General features: G+C 56.2%; 1 protein-coding gene across 8 annotated transcripts in view; it reads right to left on the reverse strand.

The window, feature by feature from the left end:
- Nucleotides 1-213: 213 nt before the first annotated feature.
- XXYLT1 (xyloside xylosyltransferase 1) overlaps nt 214-19,131 on the reverse strand; it is a 167,683-nt gene continuing 148,765 nt past the window's right edge. Inside the window, exons 4-9 of one of the 8 annotated variants that reach the window (XR_005528098.1) lie at nt 7,458-9,369; nt 5,249-5,529; nt 4,793-5,042; nt 4,318-4,599; nt 2,010-2,253; nt 215-1,246 (exon numbers count right to left, since the gene is read on the reverse strand). Coding sequence is in view for 1 of the 8 variants with exons in the window: in XM_039230341.1 (XP_039086272.1) it covers nt 8,973-9,369 (397 nt within the window). In the remaining 7 variants the exon portion in view is untranslated. Of the gene's footprint in view, nt 1,247-2,009; nt 2,254-2,764; nt 3,339-4,317; nt 4,600-4,792; nt 5,530-5,880; nt 9,370-19,131 lie in introns of those variants that run through there. The other 7 variants (XR_005528100.1, XR_005528096.1, XR_005528101.1 and 4 more) reach the window with 7 other exon arrangements.

Raw genomic sequence — 19,131 nt, forward strand, 5'->3', positions numbered from 1 at the left:
CTTGATGAGGGGAAGAAAGTGAACACCTGATATTCATTAAATGGGGACACAGAGGGAGCTTTCCTTCCGTGAGTGGTTACTGCTGGGCCTCCACCCATTTCCCCCAAATCTGCCCTAATGCTAAGCCCTCCCCTTTGCCCAGTGCTCTCCCATCCACCCCTCCGTTGGCCCTTACTAAGATTCTGTAAAATTCTGCACCCCGCCATCTTGTTCCCCAAACCCACGGGTGCCATTTTTCTTCCCTGGGAAGGTGTGCCCAGTTTCCATGTATTCGTGCAGTTGAACAACAAAGATTCAACGAGCACTCACAATGTGTCGGGCACCGTGTCGGACGCTGGGACCTCGAGGAGGCCAGAGGCCCACCTTCAAGCAGCACAGAGGCTCCAGGCAGAGCCAGGTGATGACGGAGGCTGCAGGATTACGGTGTTGTCTATGCAACAAAGCCCCGGGTCCTGCGTGACCCAGTCTCAGCCTTTGTGGCATCCAATGAAACATAGCGGTTGTCATGACTACACAAAAGAGCAAGGTCAGTCTGTATTTGTGTTTCTTGAAAAAGAATAAAGGTGATCCCAGCCCCATCCCCAGCCACATTAAGCTCTCTGCACAATCCCCTCATGGCCGTACATTACAGCCTCTCGGGCTCGGAGGCCCTCCCTCAGGACTCTTCTTAAAATGGTCCCTAGCACTTCTTGTTCCTTGACCCGTCGTCCAGCTTCACAGCCTCAAAGCCTCTGGCCAAGGGGCCCCTGCCTCCCTCGAAGGCCAGGCCAGGGGTTATCAGATGTTCCCAGTCAGAGGCCCCAGAAGCTCCAACGTTCTGGAGCCTTCCTGCCTCTGGGGAGACAGAGCTCACCGCTCAGTGTGACTGCTTTCTCTTACGAGAAGCGCTTGCGATGCGAAACTCTGCATTGCAGAGGGGTATACAGTGTCACCTGTGCCAGAGGCGTCTTCCCGGATGACCGGGAGGTGGGGAAGGAGAGAGGAAGCCAGGGCACGGAGGGAGGGTGGCCCAGACGGGGCTGTGGGAGAGTCTGCGTCGAGGGGAGAAAGAGGAGGACCCCGTACTTGCTCCTTCATCCTCACAGCTTGTTGAACAGGACGCCTGGATCTGGATGGAAGACGCTCTTCTCATGAAGGCCCATCCCACAGACTCAAGTCAAGCAGGCGCGCTCTGCCCTTCATACATTTCCCACTTCCTTGTCTTTCGATACCAAGTGGCTTCCACCGCAGGTTTCGGACTCTCCTGCTTGAGAAGATCAAGGGCAATCAATCACCCAGAGCCCACTTGCTTCACCCAGGCTGCGCCTGGAAGGCTGCCCCTCCCCTCGGTGACTCCCTAGAACCTGAGGTGCTGACTGGGCTTTTAAGTGTTCATTTCTCCCTAGGCCTTGAATTTCAGACTCTAGCCCGCCTCCTTTCTGCTACAAAGGAGGCAAGCAAGGTCAGGAAATGCAAAGTCACTTGCTTGGGGTCACACAGCAGGGGCAGGGCAAGGACGGAAATCCTAGTGATCTGAGTCCCACCCAGATCCTGGATGGAACAGTCTTTGGTTCATACTTATCCACAGAGCTCAGGGAATTCCCTCATTTCCAGAAAATGGTAGCTCCCTGTACTTATCGTTGTCGTAGCCTTCGTGAGTCGGGACTGCAGTTGGTGAGTAAGGAACAGAGAATATGTTATCTCATTTAGTCCTCACAGTGGCCAGCAGATGGGTGTGACTGGGAGGCCCAGAGAGGGCAAGTATGTTCCTCAAGGCCACACAGCCATGCTCTCTCTCACCAGGGGCACCTATCGTAGGGTTCTTGTTGCATCCTCCAGGAGGCATCCCTTACCTCCAACCTGGATCCCAGGGTACCCCTCAAGGTGCACCCGCGGCCCCCTGCTGTTCTTACCCACAGCAGTGAGAGACCACCTCACTACTTGAGAGCCTGTGTGGGAGCAGGAGCTCACCCATCCTCTTCGCCACTGTGGCCCCAGAACTCGGCCCACGGCAAGGGCCTGGTAAATACCTGTGACTTGCACAAATGAAGAGCGTCACAACTGGGGTGTCATCTGAGGTCACCCTCCTCCATAGCCCACGCCGTCTGCACAGAATTGCTGGCTTTTCCCCTGGAGTGAGCAGTGGGCAGCCCCAGCTCTCATCATCCCCGGCACGGGCACAGGTCCTCCGGAGGCCACCTCACCCGTCTGGCCAGGCCCTGCTCCTTCCTGCCGAGCGGCGTCAGTGTGCCCGGGATCTTCTGTGCATAGATCCTGGAGAGGGCAGAGGCAGGTGGGCCCCTGGGCTCGTGTAGGGATCTGAGTCCAGAGGGAAGGGACAGAAGGTAGACCCTGCTTCCTACAAACAGCAGATGACCTTCCCTGGTGCAGGGCCAGCCCCAGTGGCAACACCAGTGTCACCAGGGAGAGGGAGCAGCCTGCACAGGGAGCCTGGGCTCCGGTTCTTGCTCGGGGAAGGGCGCCTGGAAACCTGGCAGAGGGCGGGACTGATGCGGAAAACACCCCCAGCGGGAGAACTTTGAGAGAAGGAACAGAGCATAGTTCAGAAAAGCGGGAAGGAAGATGCAGAGGGGGGCTGTGGGTCCCTGGGCTTCCACGGCAGATGCTCTGGTGGGCTGCCCAGACCCCCCCCCCACCCCCCTTCAGGGGCCAGACCTCATTCTCCTACGAGGGCTGCTGTGGATGGCCCAGAACTGAGGCCCTGCCCGGAAGCTCCCCTGGCCAAAGGAAGCTGCCTCGTCCAAGGGTGCCCTCCCCCCAGGGAAGCCCATCTCCAGAGCCCGGACAGGAGCCGGTTGAAGGCCCAGGTCCCGGGCTCCAGCCAGGGCTCCTCGGCAAGGCTGCCCCAGCTCTGGGGTCCTTCATGGGGCCCGCGGAGGCCTCTTGTCATGACCGCCTCGCCTCTTCCCTGCCTGGTCCTCCTCCCCACAGAACGCTTCCCAGAAAGCTTCCCGCACATACGTCTCCCAAGCCTGCCTGCTGGGGACAGCAGAAGCCCACAGAGGCACCAGGAGGGGATGCCCGGAGCGGGTGGTTGTCCTGACTTCCTGGATTAGAGGTCAGGTTAGCTCCCCTGAAAGGTGGGACGGAAGGAGAACACAGGTTTGCCAAGGAGCTGTTGGCCTGTGACGGTACAGAAGGGCCTGCGCTTTTCAGAGCCCGGGTGCACTTACCCTTAGAAGACTGTCACTACTGCTGCCACGCCCTGGCTCAGACCGTTGTGTGAACAGGAGAGGAGCACTCGCGTCGCGGCAGAGTGCTCCCAGAGCACGGAGACTGCCCGGCCCCAGCGCCCGGCTCTGTGCCGGCCTGTGCGTTGGGAAGCGCCAGGCCCCGGGCTGGAGGAAGGTGAGAGGGTTGCGGCTGCCTGAGGACTGGGAGAGGAAGACTCCAGAGAGAGGGCCAGAGGCCCTCATCGAGGAGCGCGGGCTTCTACCTGGGGGGAAGCCGGGTCGATGCCAGACGGCAGGCCTCTCACAGCGCCGCGTGGGGCTGGGGACCGGCTGAGGTGTCTAGGGCCTCGGAGGCACTTTCCTCCGTGGGTTGTCTCACCTACTGCGCACGGCCGTCGCACGGCTGACCTCTCCCGTCTCCCAGACACGCACCCACCGGCCAAGGCCAATGTGGTACCACTCACGCACCACTCACACAGAGAGCAGCCCTGCCTCGGGCCTCACGTTGCGGAGAACTCCAGTAGGCTCCCGGCTCCACACGCGTGTCCATGCTCAGAGACGTGAACCTGAGCTCAGCCACGCAGAGGGAGCGAGGCCTCATACAGGTGAGAGCGGGAAGGGCATTCTGGGCCCCCCTTAGGCAGAAAGGTGGGCACATGTGCATCTGACTGTCCAGCGGCGTTGTTCCTGGACGTACCGCGCGGGGGAATGCCTACCAGGTGCGCGAGGGTCAGGATGACATTGCTCCCAGCAGGGTCCTTTGTGTGGGCGTGGGGTGGAGCGAGGAGGCGGGTGGGAGGTTATGTGGGTGCCGGCGGTGCGGCCGAGGGTGGGTACACCGGTGAGAGCACGCCGTGGGCAGCAGGCAGCGTTGTGTGTGCACGCGATAAGGAGGGTGGATCTGAGAAACTCAGCGCCGAATGGAAAAGAAAGCGCAAGAGAATGCGGAGTTACCCAAACTGAAACATGCACACGAGATAGTAACGCCGTTTTGCACAAACGCAGAAGACACACAGAAAGCACATGAGGATGTGTTAGGGGCTGGGGGAAGGAGACCGTGATCTACGGGGATAAATGAACCGAGAGGCCTCACAGGGGACAGTGGTGCGGATGGGCCCGGCACCGAGGGGCGTCGTGAACTCACCCTCCACGCTCGAGGTGGGAAGCGACGGTGAGGATGTCAGGGCAGAGCAGGTGGAAGGGACATGTTGAGAACTTCCGGCTTCGCTTACCCCCCACACCGAACAGACCGGCCCAAGCACCCAGGCTGTCCGCACCTGGCGTCCTCACAGGCCCCACTTGAGCGTGTGCTGGGGGACAGCCACAGGTGACGACACCATCCCTGCCCTGAGGAGCTCACCAGTCAGGACAGAAACTGGTGGAGACTCTGAAGCTCAGTCGGCGGCTTCTCTGCATGTTCTGGAGGCTGCCCAGAGCCAGAGAGGAGGAAGGAAGAGGGTTGAGTGGGAGCTTCTTGCTTTTTCCACAGACACCCAGGTCCCTGCTGTCTGCAAGGCCCTGTCGGGGAGGTGAGACAACCCGGCTCCCTGCTCCTGGGGTCCTGCTCAGGCCCGTGGGGCTGGGAGAGGGGCTCAGGGAGCGACTGCAGCAAATCCCACCTGTCGGGGAAAGCGTGGAAAGGCCCCTCCGGCCCTGAACGCAGGGCCCTCGGTGAGGTTGCCCTCACCTGTATGGGGTGGACGCATTTCCGTTGGAGCGGGGCCACACGTGGAGACACTGGGAGCACACCCAGTTAGAGAAGCCTTCCCTCCAGAAGGTTTGTTGGCCTTTGCAAGTACCTCAGGGAGTGGCAGGCCAGTCCACAGGGCGGCCCCACCAGCCCCCTCTCTGGGGGCTCCAGACTCAGTACTGCCCAGGGAGAGATGCGTGGGGTTACGGGTCCGTCTACAAAGTGGCTCTGCCTGGGAGGCTCTTTGGGAGACAAAGAGGCCAAAAGCAGAGGGCTGCGGCTCGTGGATGGCACGGAGTCTCTCTGGATTTAAAGACCTCCTATAGTTTGTCTGCGTCCCTCACTTCGCCTGTTCAGACTGGGGCAAAAGTCATGCCAACTGTACCTTGTGAGTGAGTCTCCGTTTGAATGGTCGTAATTTCCAAGTTGTGTAAATGATGAGTTGAGGTCCGGAGGTCTTGCATTTGATTTAGACTCCCCGCCACATGCACGCGTGAACAGAGATGGATGCGTACGACACGTGTGCTGGGAGCAGAGAGGTGCTTGGAGATCGCGTCCAGTCCCGTAGCCCCTTGTAGTCCAGAGGGGAAGGGCTTATCCAAGGACCCCTGGCTTCCCGGACACGGGCTCTCCAGGGTGGTATGGCCAACAAAAATATCAGACCGCCTACAAGCAAGCGTCTGGTCATCCACTGGGCTGAGGGAGGTGCCACCAACACATTTAATGTGCCCTAAACGGCTGTCACTTTTTATTTTAAAAGGATATTTTCAGTGGGAAGAATCCCCTTGTGTCTACATGTGATTTCTCTGCTTGCCAAGGCCTTACCATCACCTTTCCTCCTACCATACTCCTTTGAGGGAACTCTTATTGCCGGTGTCTTGAAGTGGGGAAAGAGGTGACCTTGGATGTCCCAGATTGCCCAGGTGGTGAGAACACAACATGGACGCAAAGCCAGGCCTCTGCCTCAGGTGTGAAGTTCTCTCTACCATACCCCCCCCATCTGCTTGGAAATTTCTGCTCGTCCTGCCAAACTTCACCTTCAGCCAAACCTCTGTGCCGTGACTGTGGACATGAGCCAGGAAGCCTTAGAATGAGCAGAGGTTTGGCCTTTTAGTGCCAAAGCAGGTGCTGAGGCACAGCTAACTTGCTCCCTTAGCCGGCACCCTCCTGGTGCGCTCCGGCTGGGGGCCCCCTGACCCAGCACCCCGCTCTTTGGGCCCATGAGATGCTATGAAAGGGAATCTCTTCGACAAGCCCACGAGCTTTCCAAAGGCCAAAAGATAATAGAATCAGAAATGAAAGCAGAGGCTGGAGATGCTATTATTAGGCCACTTTTATTTAGAGAACTAGGGCGTCCATAGGCAAAGTTGAAAACCCAGAGCCTACTTAGCCGAGATTATGTTTTCTTTCACGCGGTGGTCACCAGGGCCAACCATGAGTCATAGAAGGGCCAGGACGATACGTACCTGTAACCGGGGGAGGGCGGTGGCTACAATTTTATAGCATGTTATCGTTTATGACAAAGGTAATCAGTGTTCAGAAACAGAGACACAGATGAAGACAGAAAGCACCTTGATCCTTCCAAGTACCCAGAAATGTTCTTCTCAGGCTTCTGTTCTAGTCGTTCCTACCCGCACATGCTCTGCAGTGACAGCTGTCATCACACAAGTTAACCACAGCACAACCAGGTATGTTTGCACGACATGGATTGTAACAGGATGCCAGGGAGGAACCGGCCCTCCAACGTCTGTCCAAAAGGTGCTCACCGTCAAGCACGGGGACACCTGTAGGCTTGCTGGGCTGGCGAGACTTCCTGCTGGGTACTATTTTGCTGTCTACCAAGGCCACTGGTGACGGAGGAACGGGGAGCTCCTGCCTAGGGGAGCTCAACAGCAAATGAGGAGATCTCGTGTGCTTTTGCCCATTTTGAAAACCCAGTTTATTGGTTTTTCTTTGCAATAACAAAAGACTCACAGCTCCAGAAGTACGTGAATTATTAAAATCGATGTAGGAAAAATACCTTTGTTTTTCTGAGTTTAAAATTCTCTAGCCTTGTATCCACTTTTTCCCATTGAAATAATTGTTTATTTTTTTAATGTGGTGTTTCAAACATACGGGTTTTAATTAAATCGAGCAGAACACCTTCTCTTTTTACATATACACATCCACGCACATATACGTAATCTTAAAAATGAGGATCACGCCGTACATATAATCTTATATTTTGCATTCTTTACTTAACAGTACATTGTAAGCATTTCCCAAGGCATTAGATATTCTTGAAAAATATGGTGTTAATGCCCGCGTTATTTTATTCCTTGGATGTAACATACATTATTTATCCGCTCCCCTAGTCAAAACTGAAAGTTGTTCCCGGTTGTTCTCTATCAAAAAAACTCAGTGTGATAAACAATGACTCTCTGTCCACAGCTCATGTTACTTTCTTATAATAAATTCTAGAATTTGAATTGCCTTCGTGAGGTTGTCATGAGTATTATCAAGAGCGTACATAAATCCCCCCGATGCCATGCACACGGCAGGCATTCAATAACTAGTAGCTATAAATAGGAAGTCAAGTACCTAAGAGAACATACCAGTTCTGTCAGAGCAGAGAGGCAGGAGAGGACTGTGCTCCGCTTCGTCAGGGGATGATGTAACCAGGGAGCCTGGGCTGGGAAGTGGGAAGGGAAGGCAATGTTTTTGCTCCCAGGAGCGGACGGGCCCGCCTATGCCCACAATGCAATGATTCTCGAGTGACACAGCCCTGGCGCCCTCCCTCCTCCTGCCTCGGACATGCTCCTCCGTGGTCCACAGAGACCCACGGTGAGCACATTTAGCTTGATCACCTGGACGGGCCGGGGAGCAGGGGGTGGGGGTGGGGAGAGCTCTGAATGACACCGATTACGCTCTTGATTCGGAACCTTCAGGTAGCAGCAAGCTGTGATCAGAGGACAAACCACATAATCATTGTGTTCTCAAATGATTTATTAGCTGTTCTCACTCATGGTGAAAAGAAATAAAAAAAAGTAAACGAAACTGAAATAAAAAGATGAAAATCCAACTGCAGTCGTCAAAATCCAACCGCAGTTGTCGTCCCCTCTCCCCCCCCCCCGCCCCCCCCAGGAACTCCGCTGGACTAGACAAAATGGACCTGGTGTCTGCACCTTTCGAGGGAACTCATTCAGAGAAGAGCCGAATTCCCTCTAAGGTACAGGGTCTGATATGATACAATAAGAAAGTCACAGGACGACTTTTTAAACAGAGACTGAAGGCTTATCAGCCTATGAGTGACACCCCTTCCGAGCCACACGTTTATGCGCATACACTGCTGGGCTCCTCTTCGGAATGAGTCTTTCCCGTCCAGACAACTCTACTGCGTGTCCTTGTGGGTGGCCGAGCTCTGTTCTTTGATGGCGGATCTGATTTCCGAGCACAGTCCGGTCACCTGAAGCTGCCTGGATGAATAAGGGATAATGAGGTTCTGTGATGTCGTTGGGAGAGAAAAGCCTGGAGGCTAAAATAATGAGCCCGGTTTTCTCTGTGGGCCACTGCTGGCCATAAAGGCTCTCTCCCCGCAGAGGCGGTGACCTTTCAACCTACAGAGGTCATGCGGGCAGGGCGGACGAGCTCGCAGCCTCCCGGGGAGCACATGCAGAAGGCTGGTATTCATCCGGATGCTCAAACTCTGGGCTGGCGGATAAAACCCTGGCTGGCTCGTTTGGAGCTCCCCGGATCTACAGCAGTACTGTTTTGTTCTTTCCTGCAAAATGGAAGCATGTCGATTTGAGATAAATTTATATCTGGTCTAAGAAAGGCCGGGCATTTCCATGCTTTGGGGGCTGAGGGCACGGAGCCCCATTTCCTTTCTTCTCTTTAAATGCCCGCTTCCCAGCCCAACGGGAAGATGTCGATGCCTGGCCTCCTGGCCCCCTGGAGAGAAAGGGCCCCGCGCACCAGCAGTGCCAGGCCGGCCCCACCGGGTGGCCTCGGGCCAGCGACCTGCGGGGTGCGACGGCGCAGCGGTCATCGGAAGGACATCCCCGGGGAGGGTGTATGGGAGGCGCCCCTCGGCTTCCAGGGGACCCGAGGGCGCGGGGGCGAGGGCGCGCCTAGGCCTCCGGGATGGGGGTGTTGCAGTTCCCGTGGTAGATCTTGACGTGGCCCTCGCACCGGAAGTAGGCCTCGAAGACGTCGCTGTAGCCGTGGTCCCTCCACCAGGTGCACAGCTGGCGGTTCCAGGTGCAGTCCAGCACGTGGAAGAGCTCGGGGTGCTCCATGCCGACCACGGTGAAGAAGTCCTGGTCGCCGAGGTGGCCGCGGAAGCGGTACTTGTCCGCCAGCTGCCGCACCCGCGCCGGCTCCAGCAGGCGGCCGTAGAGGGCGGACTGGCGCAGCGCCTCCAGGTCCAGCAGCATCACCCCGCTGTTGAAGCCGGGGAGCCCCTCGGGGGGCGGGCCCCCCACCCGGGTCTTGGGGTTCTCCTGGCGGAACTGCCAGAACGCGTGCCTGGGAAAGGGAAAGAGATTTTTTTTTTTTAATTTTTTAATTTTTTTTTTTTTTCTGAGAGAGAGAAAGAGAGAGAGAGAGCATGAGCAGGGGAGGGGCAGAGAGAGAGGGAGACACAGAATCCAAAGCAGGCTCCAGGCTCTGAGTCGTCAGCACAGAGCCCAACGCAGGGCTCGAACCCAAGAACTGTGAGATGATGACCTGAGCCGAAGTCGGATGCTTAACCGACTGAGCCACCCAGGCGTCCGGAAAGAGAGCAGATTTAACGTGGCCTGTGCGGGTGGGACGTCTGCCTGGGGCCTCACAGCCGGCCTGGAGGGAGAGGCCACTCTCACTGCGATGGGGAGGTGGGGGGTTCGGAATCTGCATCGCGCCCCCGGGGGCAAGCAAGCGGCGCGCTCTCCTCACTGCAGCCCTGTGGTCTTCCCATCGGCCTCCGCTACTTCACGACGCGGCGTGGGGAACGGGTGTGTAGGACCTGGCAAGCAGCAGGCACTGGAGGAAATCAGCTTATTTAGCCCCCCCACCCCCCACCACCCGCTGGGAGACAGGTGCCCTGTGGGACGGTAAGGTGCTTCACAGCTGAGGAAACTGATGCACAGAGAGGTTCTGTAGCTTGCCCAAAGTCACACAGCTAGTAAGCCGCTGCCGAACCAGGGACTGAATAAATCCAGGCATCTGTCACCAGAGTCCACTTCTTAAGATGGTAACAATTCAGATAAAGCTAGCTTTCTTGCTCGCTTGCTTGCTTGCTTTCCTTCCTTCCTCTCTCTCTTTTTCTTTCTCTCTCTCTCCCTCCCTTCCCTCCTCCTTTCCTTTCTTCCTTTATTTCTTATTTATTTTGAGAGAGACAGAGACAGCGTGAGGGAGGGGGACAGGGAGAGGGGGGAGGGAGAGGGGGAGACGGAGTGGGGAGAGGGAGATAGAGAGAATGCCAACAGCCTCTGCACTGACAGCATGGAGCCCAACATGGGGCTCAAACTCCCAAAACAGAGAGCATGACCTGAGCTGAAATCAAGAGCCGGAAACTTAACTGACTGAGCCACCCAGGCGCCCCAGGTAGAACTTTCTAACCCCTTGTCTTTGTGTGTGATCTTGAAAAGGAGAGGAGAGAAGCGGGAGTGAGGCTGGTGAAGACGTAGGAGGCTAAGTGCAGGCGGAAGCAAAACCGTGGTCTGCTCCAGAACCAGCCTCACTCACTGAGGCCCCAAGCCCAGCACGACTGAACGGGCGGCCGGGGTTGGAGCTTGGAACAGCTCCGGGCACACGTGCACGGCTTCAGGCGGAAAGCGGCCGCGGAACGGCCAGGTATTAGGGCTGTTTTAGAGAGAACAGCACCTCGGTGTCTGTTTCTATCCAGGCGGGTTTATAAATCTGATCTAGGCCCACAGTTCATGGGGTGTTAGAGCCAGAGGGGCCCTTCTAGGTCCTTTATCCAAATGCTTCCATTTGGAGAAGGGAAGACAGACCCAGAAAACTCCTTGTGGGTGATGACATTAGAGCGCTGACCACCCTGTTCTCCGCCCCCCTGAGGCTCCTGTGCAAGTCCCCGTGCGTGCGTGTGCAGGGGTGGGCGGAAGGGGGAGGTGGAGAGGGGCCCAGGCTCCATGTCCCCAGATGCGCAGTCAGCAGAGGAGCCCGCGACTTTGCAGGAAGGGAGAGAGATGGCAGGCCCTTTGTCGTGGGCAAGGGGCAGGAGAGCAATTCGCATCAGACTACATCCCCCCTGTTCTCACCAGCCTCACCCCTTCCCTCAAGAGTCCTCAGGATCGGGAACCAAGTCTGCCCCCAGCCTGGAAATGCCGTGCCCGTGCCTGGGCCTCCCCAAGGTCGCTCCCCGACCCCTCACTGGGCAGGGTCTGTGTGGTGAAGAGGAAAACCAGGGACCCGGCCCGTGGCGACTGCAGGGATCCATTTTCCAGTTCCCACACATTTCTGTGTGTCCGGGAGTGGAGAGACCTTCCCCGAGGTCTTGCATATCACAAAGCGCACCGAGGGTTTGATCCTGGCGAGGGGAAAGCGTGCCCCTTCGATGTTCTGACAAGTGGAATAACAGCTCTATTGTTTGGATTTTGCCATAATTGGACCGTGAGTGGAACAGAGCTCTGGCGCCTGCTTGGTGATAACAACCTTGGCAAAAATTAAGCTTCCAGAGCAAATGGAGATGCCAGAGCCCTTCTAGCCACAAAAGCCTCCAGTGGAGGGATCCTGGGCAGTGGAATGCAGTCTGGCAACTGTGTCCATTTTACCATGTCTCTTCCAAATGGTTAACTTCAGGCCCAGCTTGCAAGCCAGCTAAGCTTCTACCAAATGAATGTGGGCCACCGCAGCATGGGAGAGGAGGGGCCCTCCACCCGGGGGGCGGGGTGCCTTCCGCCCAGGCACGGATTCACCCTTCGGGGTGAGGAGAGAAGCATTCACCAGGGAGGGAGAAGTCTGCAGCGCAGAGGCAGGCCTGGGGAGGTCCTGGACACCGTGAGGCCGTCAAGTCTTCCGTCCTGTGCTCCCCCCACATGACATCTCTCCCCTTCCCAGAGGGCCAGGGGAGGGCACGCAGCGCAGGCTGGCAGTGCGGGGTGTGTGGGAAGGTCTGCCCTCCCTGCTGTGTGAGGCCTCTCCGGGACCACCAGCGCCCCTGGGTCCTCGGCACCTCACGCGGTGCCTGCACGGCCGGGCGTCAGAACAGAGCGTAACCGACAGGGAACGATGCAAAGGTAAGCGCGGCTCAGGCTCTGTGACCCTACGTGTCATCTGCTATCAGGGGCAGGAAAACGGCAGAATGCACAGCTGCCGCTGCTGCTGGAAAGCAGGCCACTTGGCTGAGCGCTCAGGCCACCACCGCCACGTCTATCTGGCCTAGTGAGGAGCCGGGGGACCATGAGAGGGTGCTCAGAGGTTCTGAAAGGGTTCAGCGGCGTTTCTACTCTTGAGCCAGCAGGGGAGTGGCGAGGCCATCGCAGCCCTGCGGTACCTCCCCAACGTCAGCAGAGAAGCCCCACGAATCTTCCCTGTCTATACCAGACTGAGCCAGCGCCAGACCTGCTGGGTTCAGGATGGGGGCCCAGAGGCACGGGGGAAAAAGCCAGCATCCTGCTAGGGGAGGCCGTAGCCCAGGTGGCTCTATGGGAATAATGCCTGGCCCTTCCAGCGCTATGGGCACAAACAGGCATTTTATGACAAAGACAGAAAGCACCAGGCCTGGGACATCCGCACATTATTACTCGTAAGGAAAAGTGAAAGAGAGACAGGAAACTGGGAATGAAAGCTGCCCAGAGAGGTCTGCCGAAGCAGACAAGTGAATCTCTAAGTCCGAAATTCTCTCCAGGGCGTCCTTGTTTAAAGCATGCGTACCACCCCCAAATGAGCCCAGACAGACAGCAGCCACTGAGAGCAGTGGTGGGTTTGTCTGGCCTCCGTGCTGGCTGGGGGGCGTGGAGGGCCGGCACCAGCCCTGGGATGGGGAGAACGGCACAGAGGCGTGGAGGGAGGGCCTGAGCTCCTGTGAAGGGCTGTGACCCAGTGTGACACAGCCCAACGGGGTGGTGTCACCGATTCCTCGCCTGCCACGGCCGTTAGAATGCAGGCGGCAACGAGGCGAGGGGATAGAGATTCTCAGGGCGGCAGAGGCAGGCCCGACTCGAATACGAGGCCTCCGCTCTAAGGCCCCTTTTATCGTTTGCCTCACGTTCCACAGGCTCAGGTTCCCAGGAGCAGCATTTGGATCTTAATCTCATTTCTGAATTTGGCCGACACGCCCAAGGTCACAGGCTCTGGGGACCAGGCCATCAGGTGATGCAGAAGCTGCCGGTGCTTCACAGAGAGGGGGTCAGCCCCGGAGGTGGGTCAGAGAGTGCCTCAGACCCTCGCCTTGCTCGCAGGGCCTGGGGCTGACCATATATATTCACAGGGCACTGCCAGTGTATGTGCTGAGGCTGCAGGAAGCCTCTGTATGAACGCAGGTATCTGGTTCCAAGTCCGGGAGCTTCTAGAAGTTTCTCACATTAAGTTCCAAGTTCCAAGCCCACAGTCCAGCCATGTTGGTCTGACGCATCACCTGGACTTGGGCCTCTGTGGAGGCTTGTTCCCATCTTCCACTGTTACCTGGAGGCTCACATTAGAGGGGATAAGATTTCGTCCCTTTCAGGAAGAGCTTCAACTGCAAAACAAGCCCCCATGCAGATGGGCCCACTGCAAATACTGAGTCTTTCCAGAAATCAGCGAGCCTTGTTGGGGAAATACAAATTAAGAACCTTCAAGCACATTCTTCCACTTATGGGCAATGAGTTTTCTAAATTTGTTCTATTGAGGATGTCCTAACTAATGATCATAAAAAACCTTATTAAAAATGAGAAAACAGGGGCGCCTGGGTGGCTTAGTCGGTTAAGCGTTCGACTTTCGCTTAGGTCATGATCTCGCGGTTCATGGGTTCAGGCCCCGCGTCGGGCTCTGTGCTGACTGCCAGCTCAGAGCCTGGAGCCTGTTTCAGTCTGTGACTCCCTCTCTCTCTGACCCTCCCCTGCTCACGCTGCCTCTCCCTATCTCTCCTAGAAATAAATAAAACATTAAAAAAAATTAAAAAAAAAAAAAGAGAAAACAAGTTTCACGATGAAAAGCCATCTTCACGGAAGGAAGTATTTGAAATATATTGAAAACAAAGTCATTTCCTCTCTCAAGTCTTTCCCTGTTGATCCCTGATCAAGGCCACACCGCCAAGTCTCTCAATAAGAGAACTTCAAGTTCACGTTCCCTGGGAAAGAAACACGTTCATTGTCAAGAATAACCCTTTCTCCTCCCACCACCCCAAATCACAAACTCTCTCCCCGCCTCCCCCATCCCATCTCTCCATTATTTTTCTCCTGGGCTGGTCTCCTTCAGCTCCTAAGGCTCAGAGCTTTCCACTTTCACCTTCAAGAGGGGGGAAAGCAAGGACGGGAACACACGAGCCTGGGAAGTCTGCATAGAGCGTCCTAGGAAAGTTCTAGAAGCCTGTGCAGACTCAGGCTGTGTTCAAGCTGTAGGTTCTCAGGTAAAGAAGGCTCCATTTTCTGAAATTTGTAAGGACAACATCGCCTGTGGCACATCACCTCACTGTGGCTTACCCCTTGAGAGATCATCAGAATCAAGGGCAGAGTCAGTAATGAGCAAGCAAGGCTGCGCCCCTTCCCGGAGGAAGCCTGCTGTCTGGGTGCTGTCTAATCAGTGAAGGCTGGGAGCAGGAAACACGGCTCCTCTTATGCCCATGCTGTGTCCCGGGACCAATTAGCTTTTGTTTGCCTTGGAAGGGACCCTGTTTTCCAGTCCTCTGAGAGGAAAGGCTATGAGAGAAGAGCGACGATCAGTGGTAGCCCAGCGCTCCATCCACCCCACGTCCTGTGAGGGGACAATTCTGGGTGATGTGGGGATGATTTCAGAGCAAGGACAATGTCTCTCAGTCCTGCCTTGGGCTGAAATTCTGGGGAGACGGGCACAGACTCTTCATTTCTTTAGGGGAAACCACTGCCCTATGGTATCACACTGGAGAGGACATATAGGAAGGGCAGAGAGAGAGAGAGAGAGAAAGAGAGAGAGAGAGAGAGAGAGAGAGAGAGAATCCCAAGCAGGCTCTACACTGTCAGTGTGGAGCCTAATATGGGGCTCAAACTCATGAAGTGTGAGATCGTGCATGACCTGAGTCAAAACCAAGAGTCGATGCTTAACCTACTGAGCCACCTGGGTGCCCTCAGCATGAAGCTGTAAATGGCCATTTCCCTAGGGCATTCCTTACTGCCAGGTGTCACCGCTGACCCTTACCAGGATCCCTTGCTAGCAACTTAGGTCTCTAGCTTTGCTGGACAGAAACGTTCCCAAAGTCACACAGAGAGGATCCCTCTGGGAACCACCAGAACCTGAAGACGCATAAAGACTCTTAGTTCGAGTTCCTAGTTGACAAACAAGGGCGCTGGAACTCAGAGGCTGCACTGCTCGTAGTCACGCCACTGAACAGGCTAATCACTTTGCTTTTCCACAAATGCCTCTGCTCAGAAAAGGCAACCGCTCCTTCCCAGCCCTACGGGAGCTTTGTGGCAGGGGAAGTGGTGCCACTTAGACAGTGCCAGCCTTTCAAAAAGCACAGAGTTCACACTTCCCCGTCTGGCACAGACTACCTCCTCCGGGCTCACCGCGCCTGCGCCTGGAAGGGGAGCCGGGCACCCCGATGATGGACGGGCCTTGCTTGGATCAGCAGGTTGGAAGGCCTGGGCTGGCCCTGGTTTGCACGACCTCACAAGAAACACGTGTTTGCTTTCAAAGACCAGCCCTGTTTACAGGCCAGCCACTAGGTTTCCAACCACAAGATGCCCAGAACTGAGAGAGGAAAATAGGGCAGGGGTGGAGGCAGGTGGCACGTGGGCAGAGCCGGGAGTGTGGGAAGCAGACTGCATGGTGGCGGAGCAGGGGTTTGCTGGAGGCCCTCCTCCTCGGGAAGGAAGGGAGGGGGGAAGGAAGGGAGGGAGGGAGGGAGGCAGGCAGGCAGCAGCGCCAGGGCCTTCTGCTCACCTCCCCCTGCACCAGAAGCTGTGAACGCGCCGCCTCTGCACACTCCTGGCACCTCTGCAGCGCCTGCCCCACTCCCAGGGAGTGAGGGCTCATGGGAGTGAGACGAGCAGAGCACGGTCTGGGGGACAAGGGGAGGCGGGCAGGGGTTCCGATCTGGTGAGCGCACCTCCCCAGCGTCTGCGCGTTCTCGTTGCCATTCTGGGGCCTTTCGCTGGGGGAGGAGGTCACAACAAGGCACTGGGGTGGCTATTACATGAGCCAAAGTTTCTAGAGAGCGGACTCTGCTCCGACCTGGACGACGAGCCGGGCGCTCTTACCTACGGGGCCCCTGAGCCTGTGGTCCGCTCGGGCTGCCCTACCGAAGCGCCACAGACCGGGCGGCCTCAACATCAGCCGCTCCTCTCCGGTTCTGGAAGCTGGAAGGCTGAGATCGACGGGTCGGCAGGGCTGGTTCCTTCTGAGGGCTGAGCAAGACCCTGTTCCACGCCTCTCCCCCGGCTTCTGGTGACGTGTTGGCAATCTTCGGCTTCCTTTAGAAGCATCGCCCCAGTACCCGCCTTCATCTCGCCAGAGCATTCTCGCCGTTTGTCTGTGTCCAAATCTCCCCCCTTTTGAAGATGCTAGTCGTACTGAATGAGGGGCCTACCTACTCCAGTGCGGCCTCCCCCTAATTATATCACATCTGTGACGACCCTATTCCCAAACAAGGACACAGTCTGAGGCACTGGGAATTAGGACTTCAGCATCTGAACTGGGGGAGGGGACACACACTCCCCAACCATGAGGATGAAGGAAAACAGTACAGCTCATGCTCAGCTGTGTTCTCACTGTCCAGGCACCTGTGAGGTCTAGAGAAGCCCTCGGCAAATTCCCTGACTCCGCTACTCCCAGCGAGCTGAGACAGGCAGTCGTGACGGGCTGGAGAGTCGCGTCTGTCCAGGAGAGTGACAGAGGTAGGCAGGAGGTAAGGGTCTGCAGCTGACCACACAGGCTGTAGGGAAAGCAGAGGGATTCAGAAGCGTGGGTGTGGGTGTGTGTGGTGCGGGGCAGGGGGAGGGGGAGTAAGAGCCTATGTTCTTCAATGGGGGCAACCAGGTCTCTGTTGGGCAGAAAAACATTTTCCTCTGTCTTTCTTCCAGCTGGTAGAAGAATTAAAGTGACGTGAGACAGACTGACAGGAGAAGATCAAAATTAATTTTGTACAAACGGAACCCTACATGCTTGAGAGGCTCAAAGACAGGAAGGTTGCTGAGCTGAGGAATGGGATAGGGTCTGAGGCTTCAAAGCGGAAGGAGGGCGATTCACAGGGCAATGAAATGATGAGCAGATGTTTGGTAATTCGATGTTTGCCCTCCCATAAGGATGGATCATTCAGATAAAATTTATGTCTAGTGATAACTCTGATTCTGGGAAGGACTCCCAGTTTAGAGTCTTCTAGGTAGAGCAGTTAGAGACTTAAGAGAGGAGCAAAAGTTTCTCTTGAGGCTGCGGGGTCTCAACTGCCTTCAGCTCAAAATGGTCTACAGGCCAAAGTGGCACATTTGGAGAAGACTTGTTCTGAACCCTTGCGTCTCTCTCAAGGTGAGGACAGAGAAAGTGACATAGAAATGCTGCCCCCATGGGCCCAGGAATGTGAATCTGTGATGAGGTGCCAGTGTGGCAAAGGTTACTGGTGAAGGGACCCCGATGGTAACCCGACCCAAGGGTGCCCCCGCAGCCCTCTGGACAATGCCCGTCCTGGCACTGGCCCGGGAAGACCCCAGGCCTCCAAATATAAGAGCCTGTACATCACTGCTCGGGAGAAGCTCAGATCTGGTTGGACACCTAAGACCTAACCAAGAGTCTGTCAGGTCTGCAGCTGGCAGGCTGGGCTGCTGAGGACCCACAGGTAGTTGGCCTGGCATGGGATGGCCAGGTCCCAGCTTGGTTCCCCAATCCTGCCCTTCCCCTGAGCTGAGGCGGAGGGAGGGGCTTTCATCACGACGAAGGCAAAGCCATAGTTACCTGGAGAATCGGCTCATTGCCCCCAGCAGGCCACGGCACTAGGGGACACAGGAGAGAAGTGCCCAGGACACACGCTGCGGTGCTTTCCGGGACAGTGAGCAGAAGGCAGGCATGTGTCATGAGGGCAACAGAGAGGAGCACGTGGAGAATTTAACCTTGTGTCCGGAATTAAGCTCAATCAGTCCAGCGCAGCGCCCTTCCCCCTTGCAGAAGAGGGTGTTCCGGCCCAGAAGCTGGATGCCAGGGGGACTATGTAGGCATGGCTGACCCAGGCACAAAGGCACCCGAGCTGCCACAATACGTGTCATTTCTCAAGCCCAGAAATAAACCCTGCGAGCCTTTCCATCTCATTTAAGCCAGCTCTACCTGTGCCTGCCCCTGCTTGCTGTCCTTTTACATTTGTGGCATGCATCTCGGTCAAAGGTAAAATCGACGCTTAGCTCCTTGGCAGTTGACAAACACTGGGGACCCCCACTTGTCAAGCACAGGGCGAGGATCCAGAGGGCAAGGGCCCTCCTCGGACTCATTGTGGGGGGACTCACCAGGGATCTTGCTAAAATGCAGATTCTCATGCAGGGGCTGCATTTCTGACAAGCTCCCAGGTACTGCTGGGGCTGCCGGCCCCACGATCATACTCAGAAGGGGGAAAAAATGGGAATTTTGTTATTTTTATAAAGAGAAGAAAACACGAGAGTAGCAACGATATCCCTTTATCCTGAAAACGGCCATAAAATAGGTACATACGTAGCTTCTTACAGATTATATACACACTTTATGCTAATGCTTTTCTGTACCTTCTCACTGCACCACAGGGGGAGGGGCGAGGAGGGCAAGGAACCACTACGGAAACGTTTAGTGTGCCAGGAGGGGGGGCCCGGCTCTGCCACCACCTTCCATTCCAGGGATTAGCACTGAGTCCGGAGTGTAGGGGGAGGCAGGGCGGGAAGCAGGTGTACAGTAGTTTTCCAGTGCCTTGAAAATGGTGCTTGTAGGTACACCATGGGGTTAGGAATGGAGGTTTTGGGAGCACACAGTCCAGGTTCAAATCCTGGTCCTCTGCTTACTAGCCCGGAAAAGGCACTAAAGCTCTCTGTGCTCCGGGCTTCCTGTACAGAAACCGGGTTGTTGGGAGGATTTTATAAGACAACGCATGGGATGATGGAAGCCATGGACACACCTCACACTCAGGGAGAAGCGATGTGGTTCTCTGCGGTGATCACACAC

This window comes from Hyaena hyaena, unplaced genomic scaffold (assembly GCF_003009895.1).
Source record: "Hyaena hyaena isolate Hyena2069 unplaced genomic scaffold, ASM300989v1 scaffold_45, whole genome shotgun sequence".
NCBI classification, from domain to species: domain Eukaryota; kingdom Metazoa; phylum Chordata; class Mammalia; order Carnivora; family Hyaenidae; genus Hyaena; species Hyaena hyaena.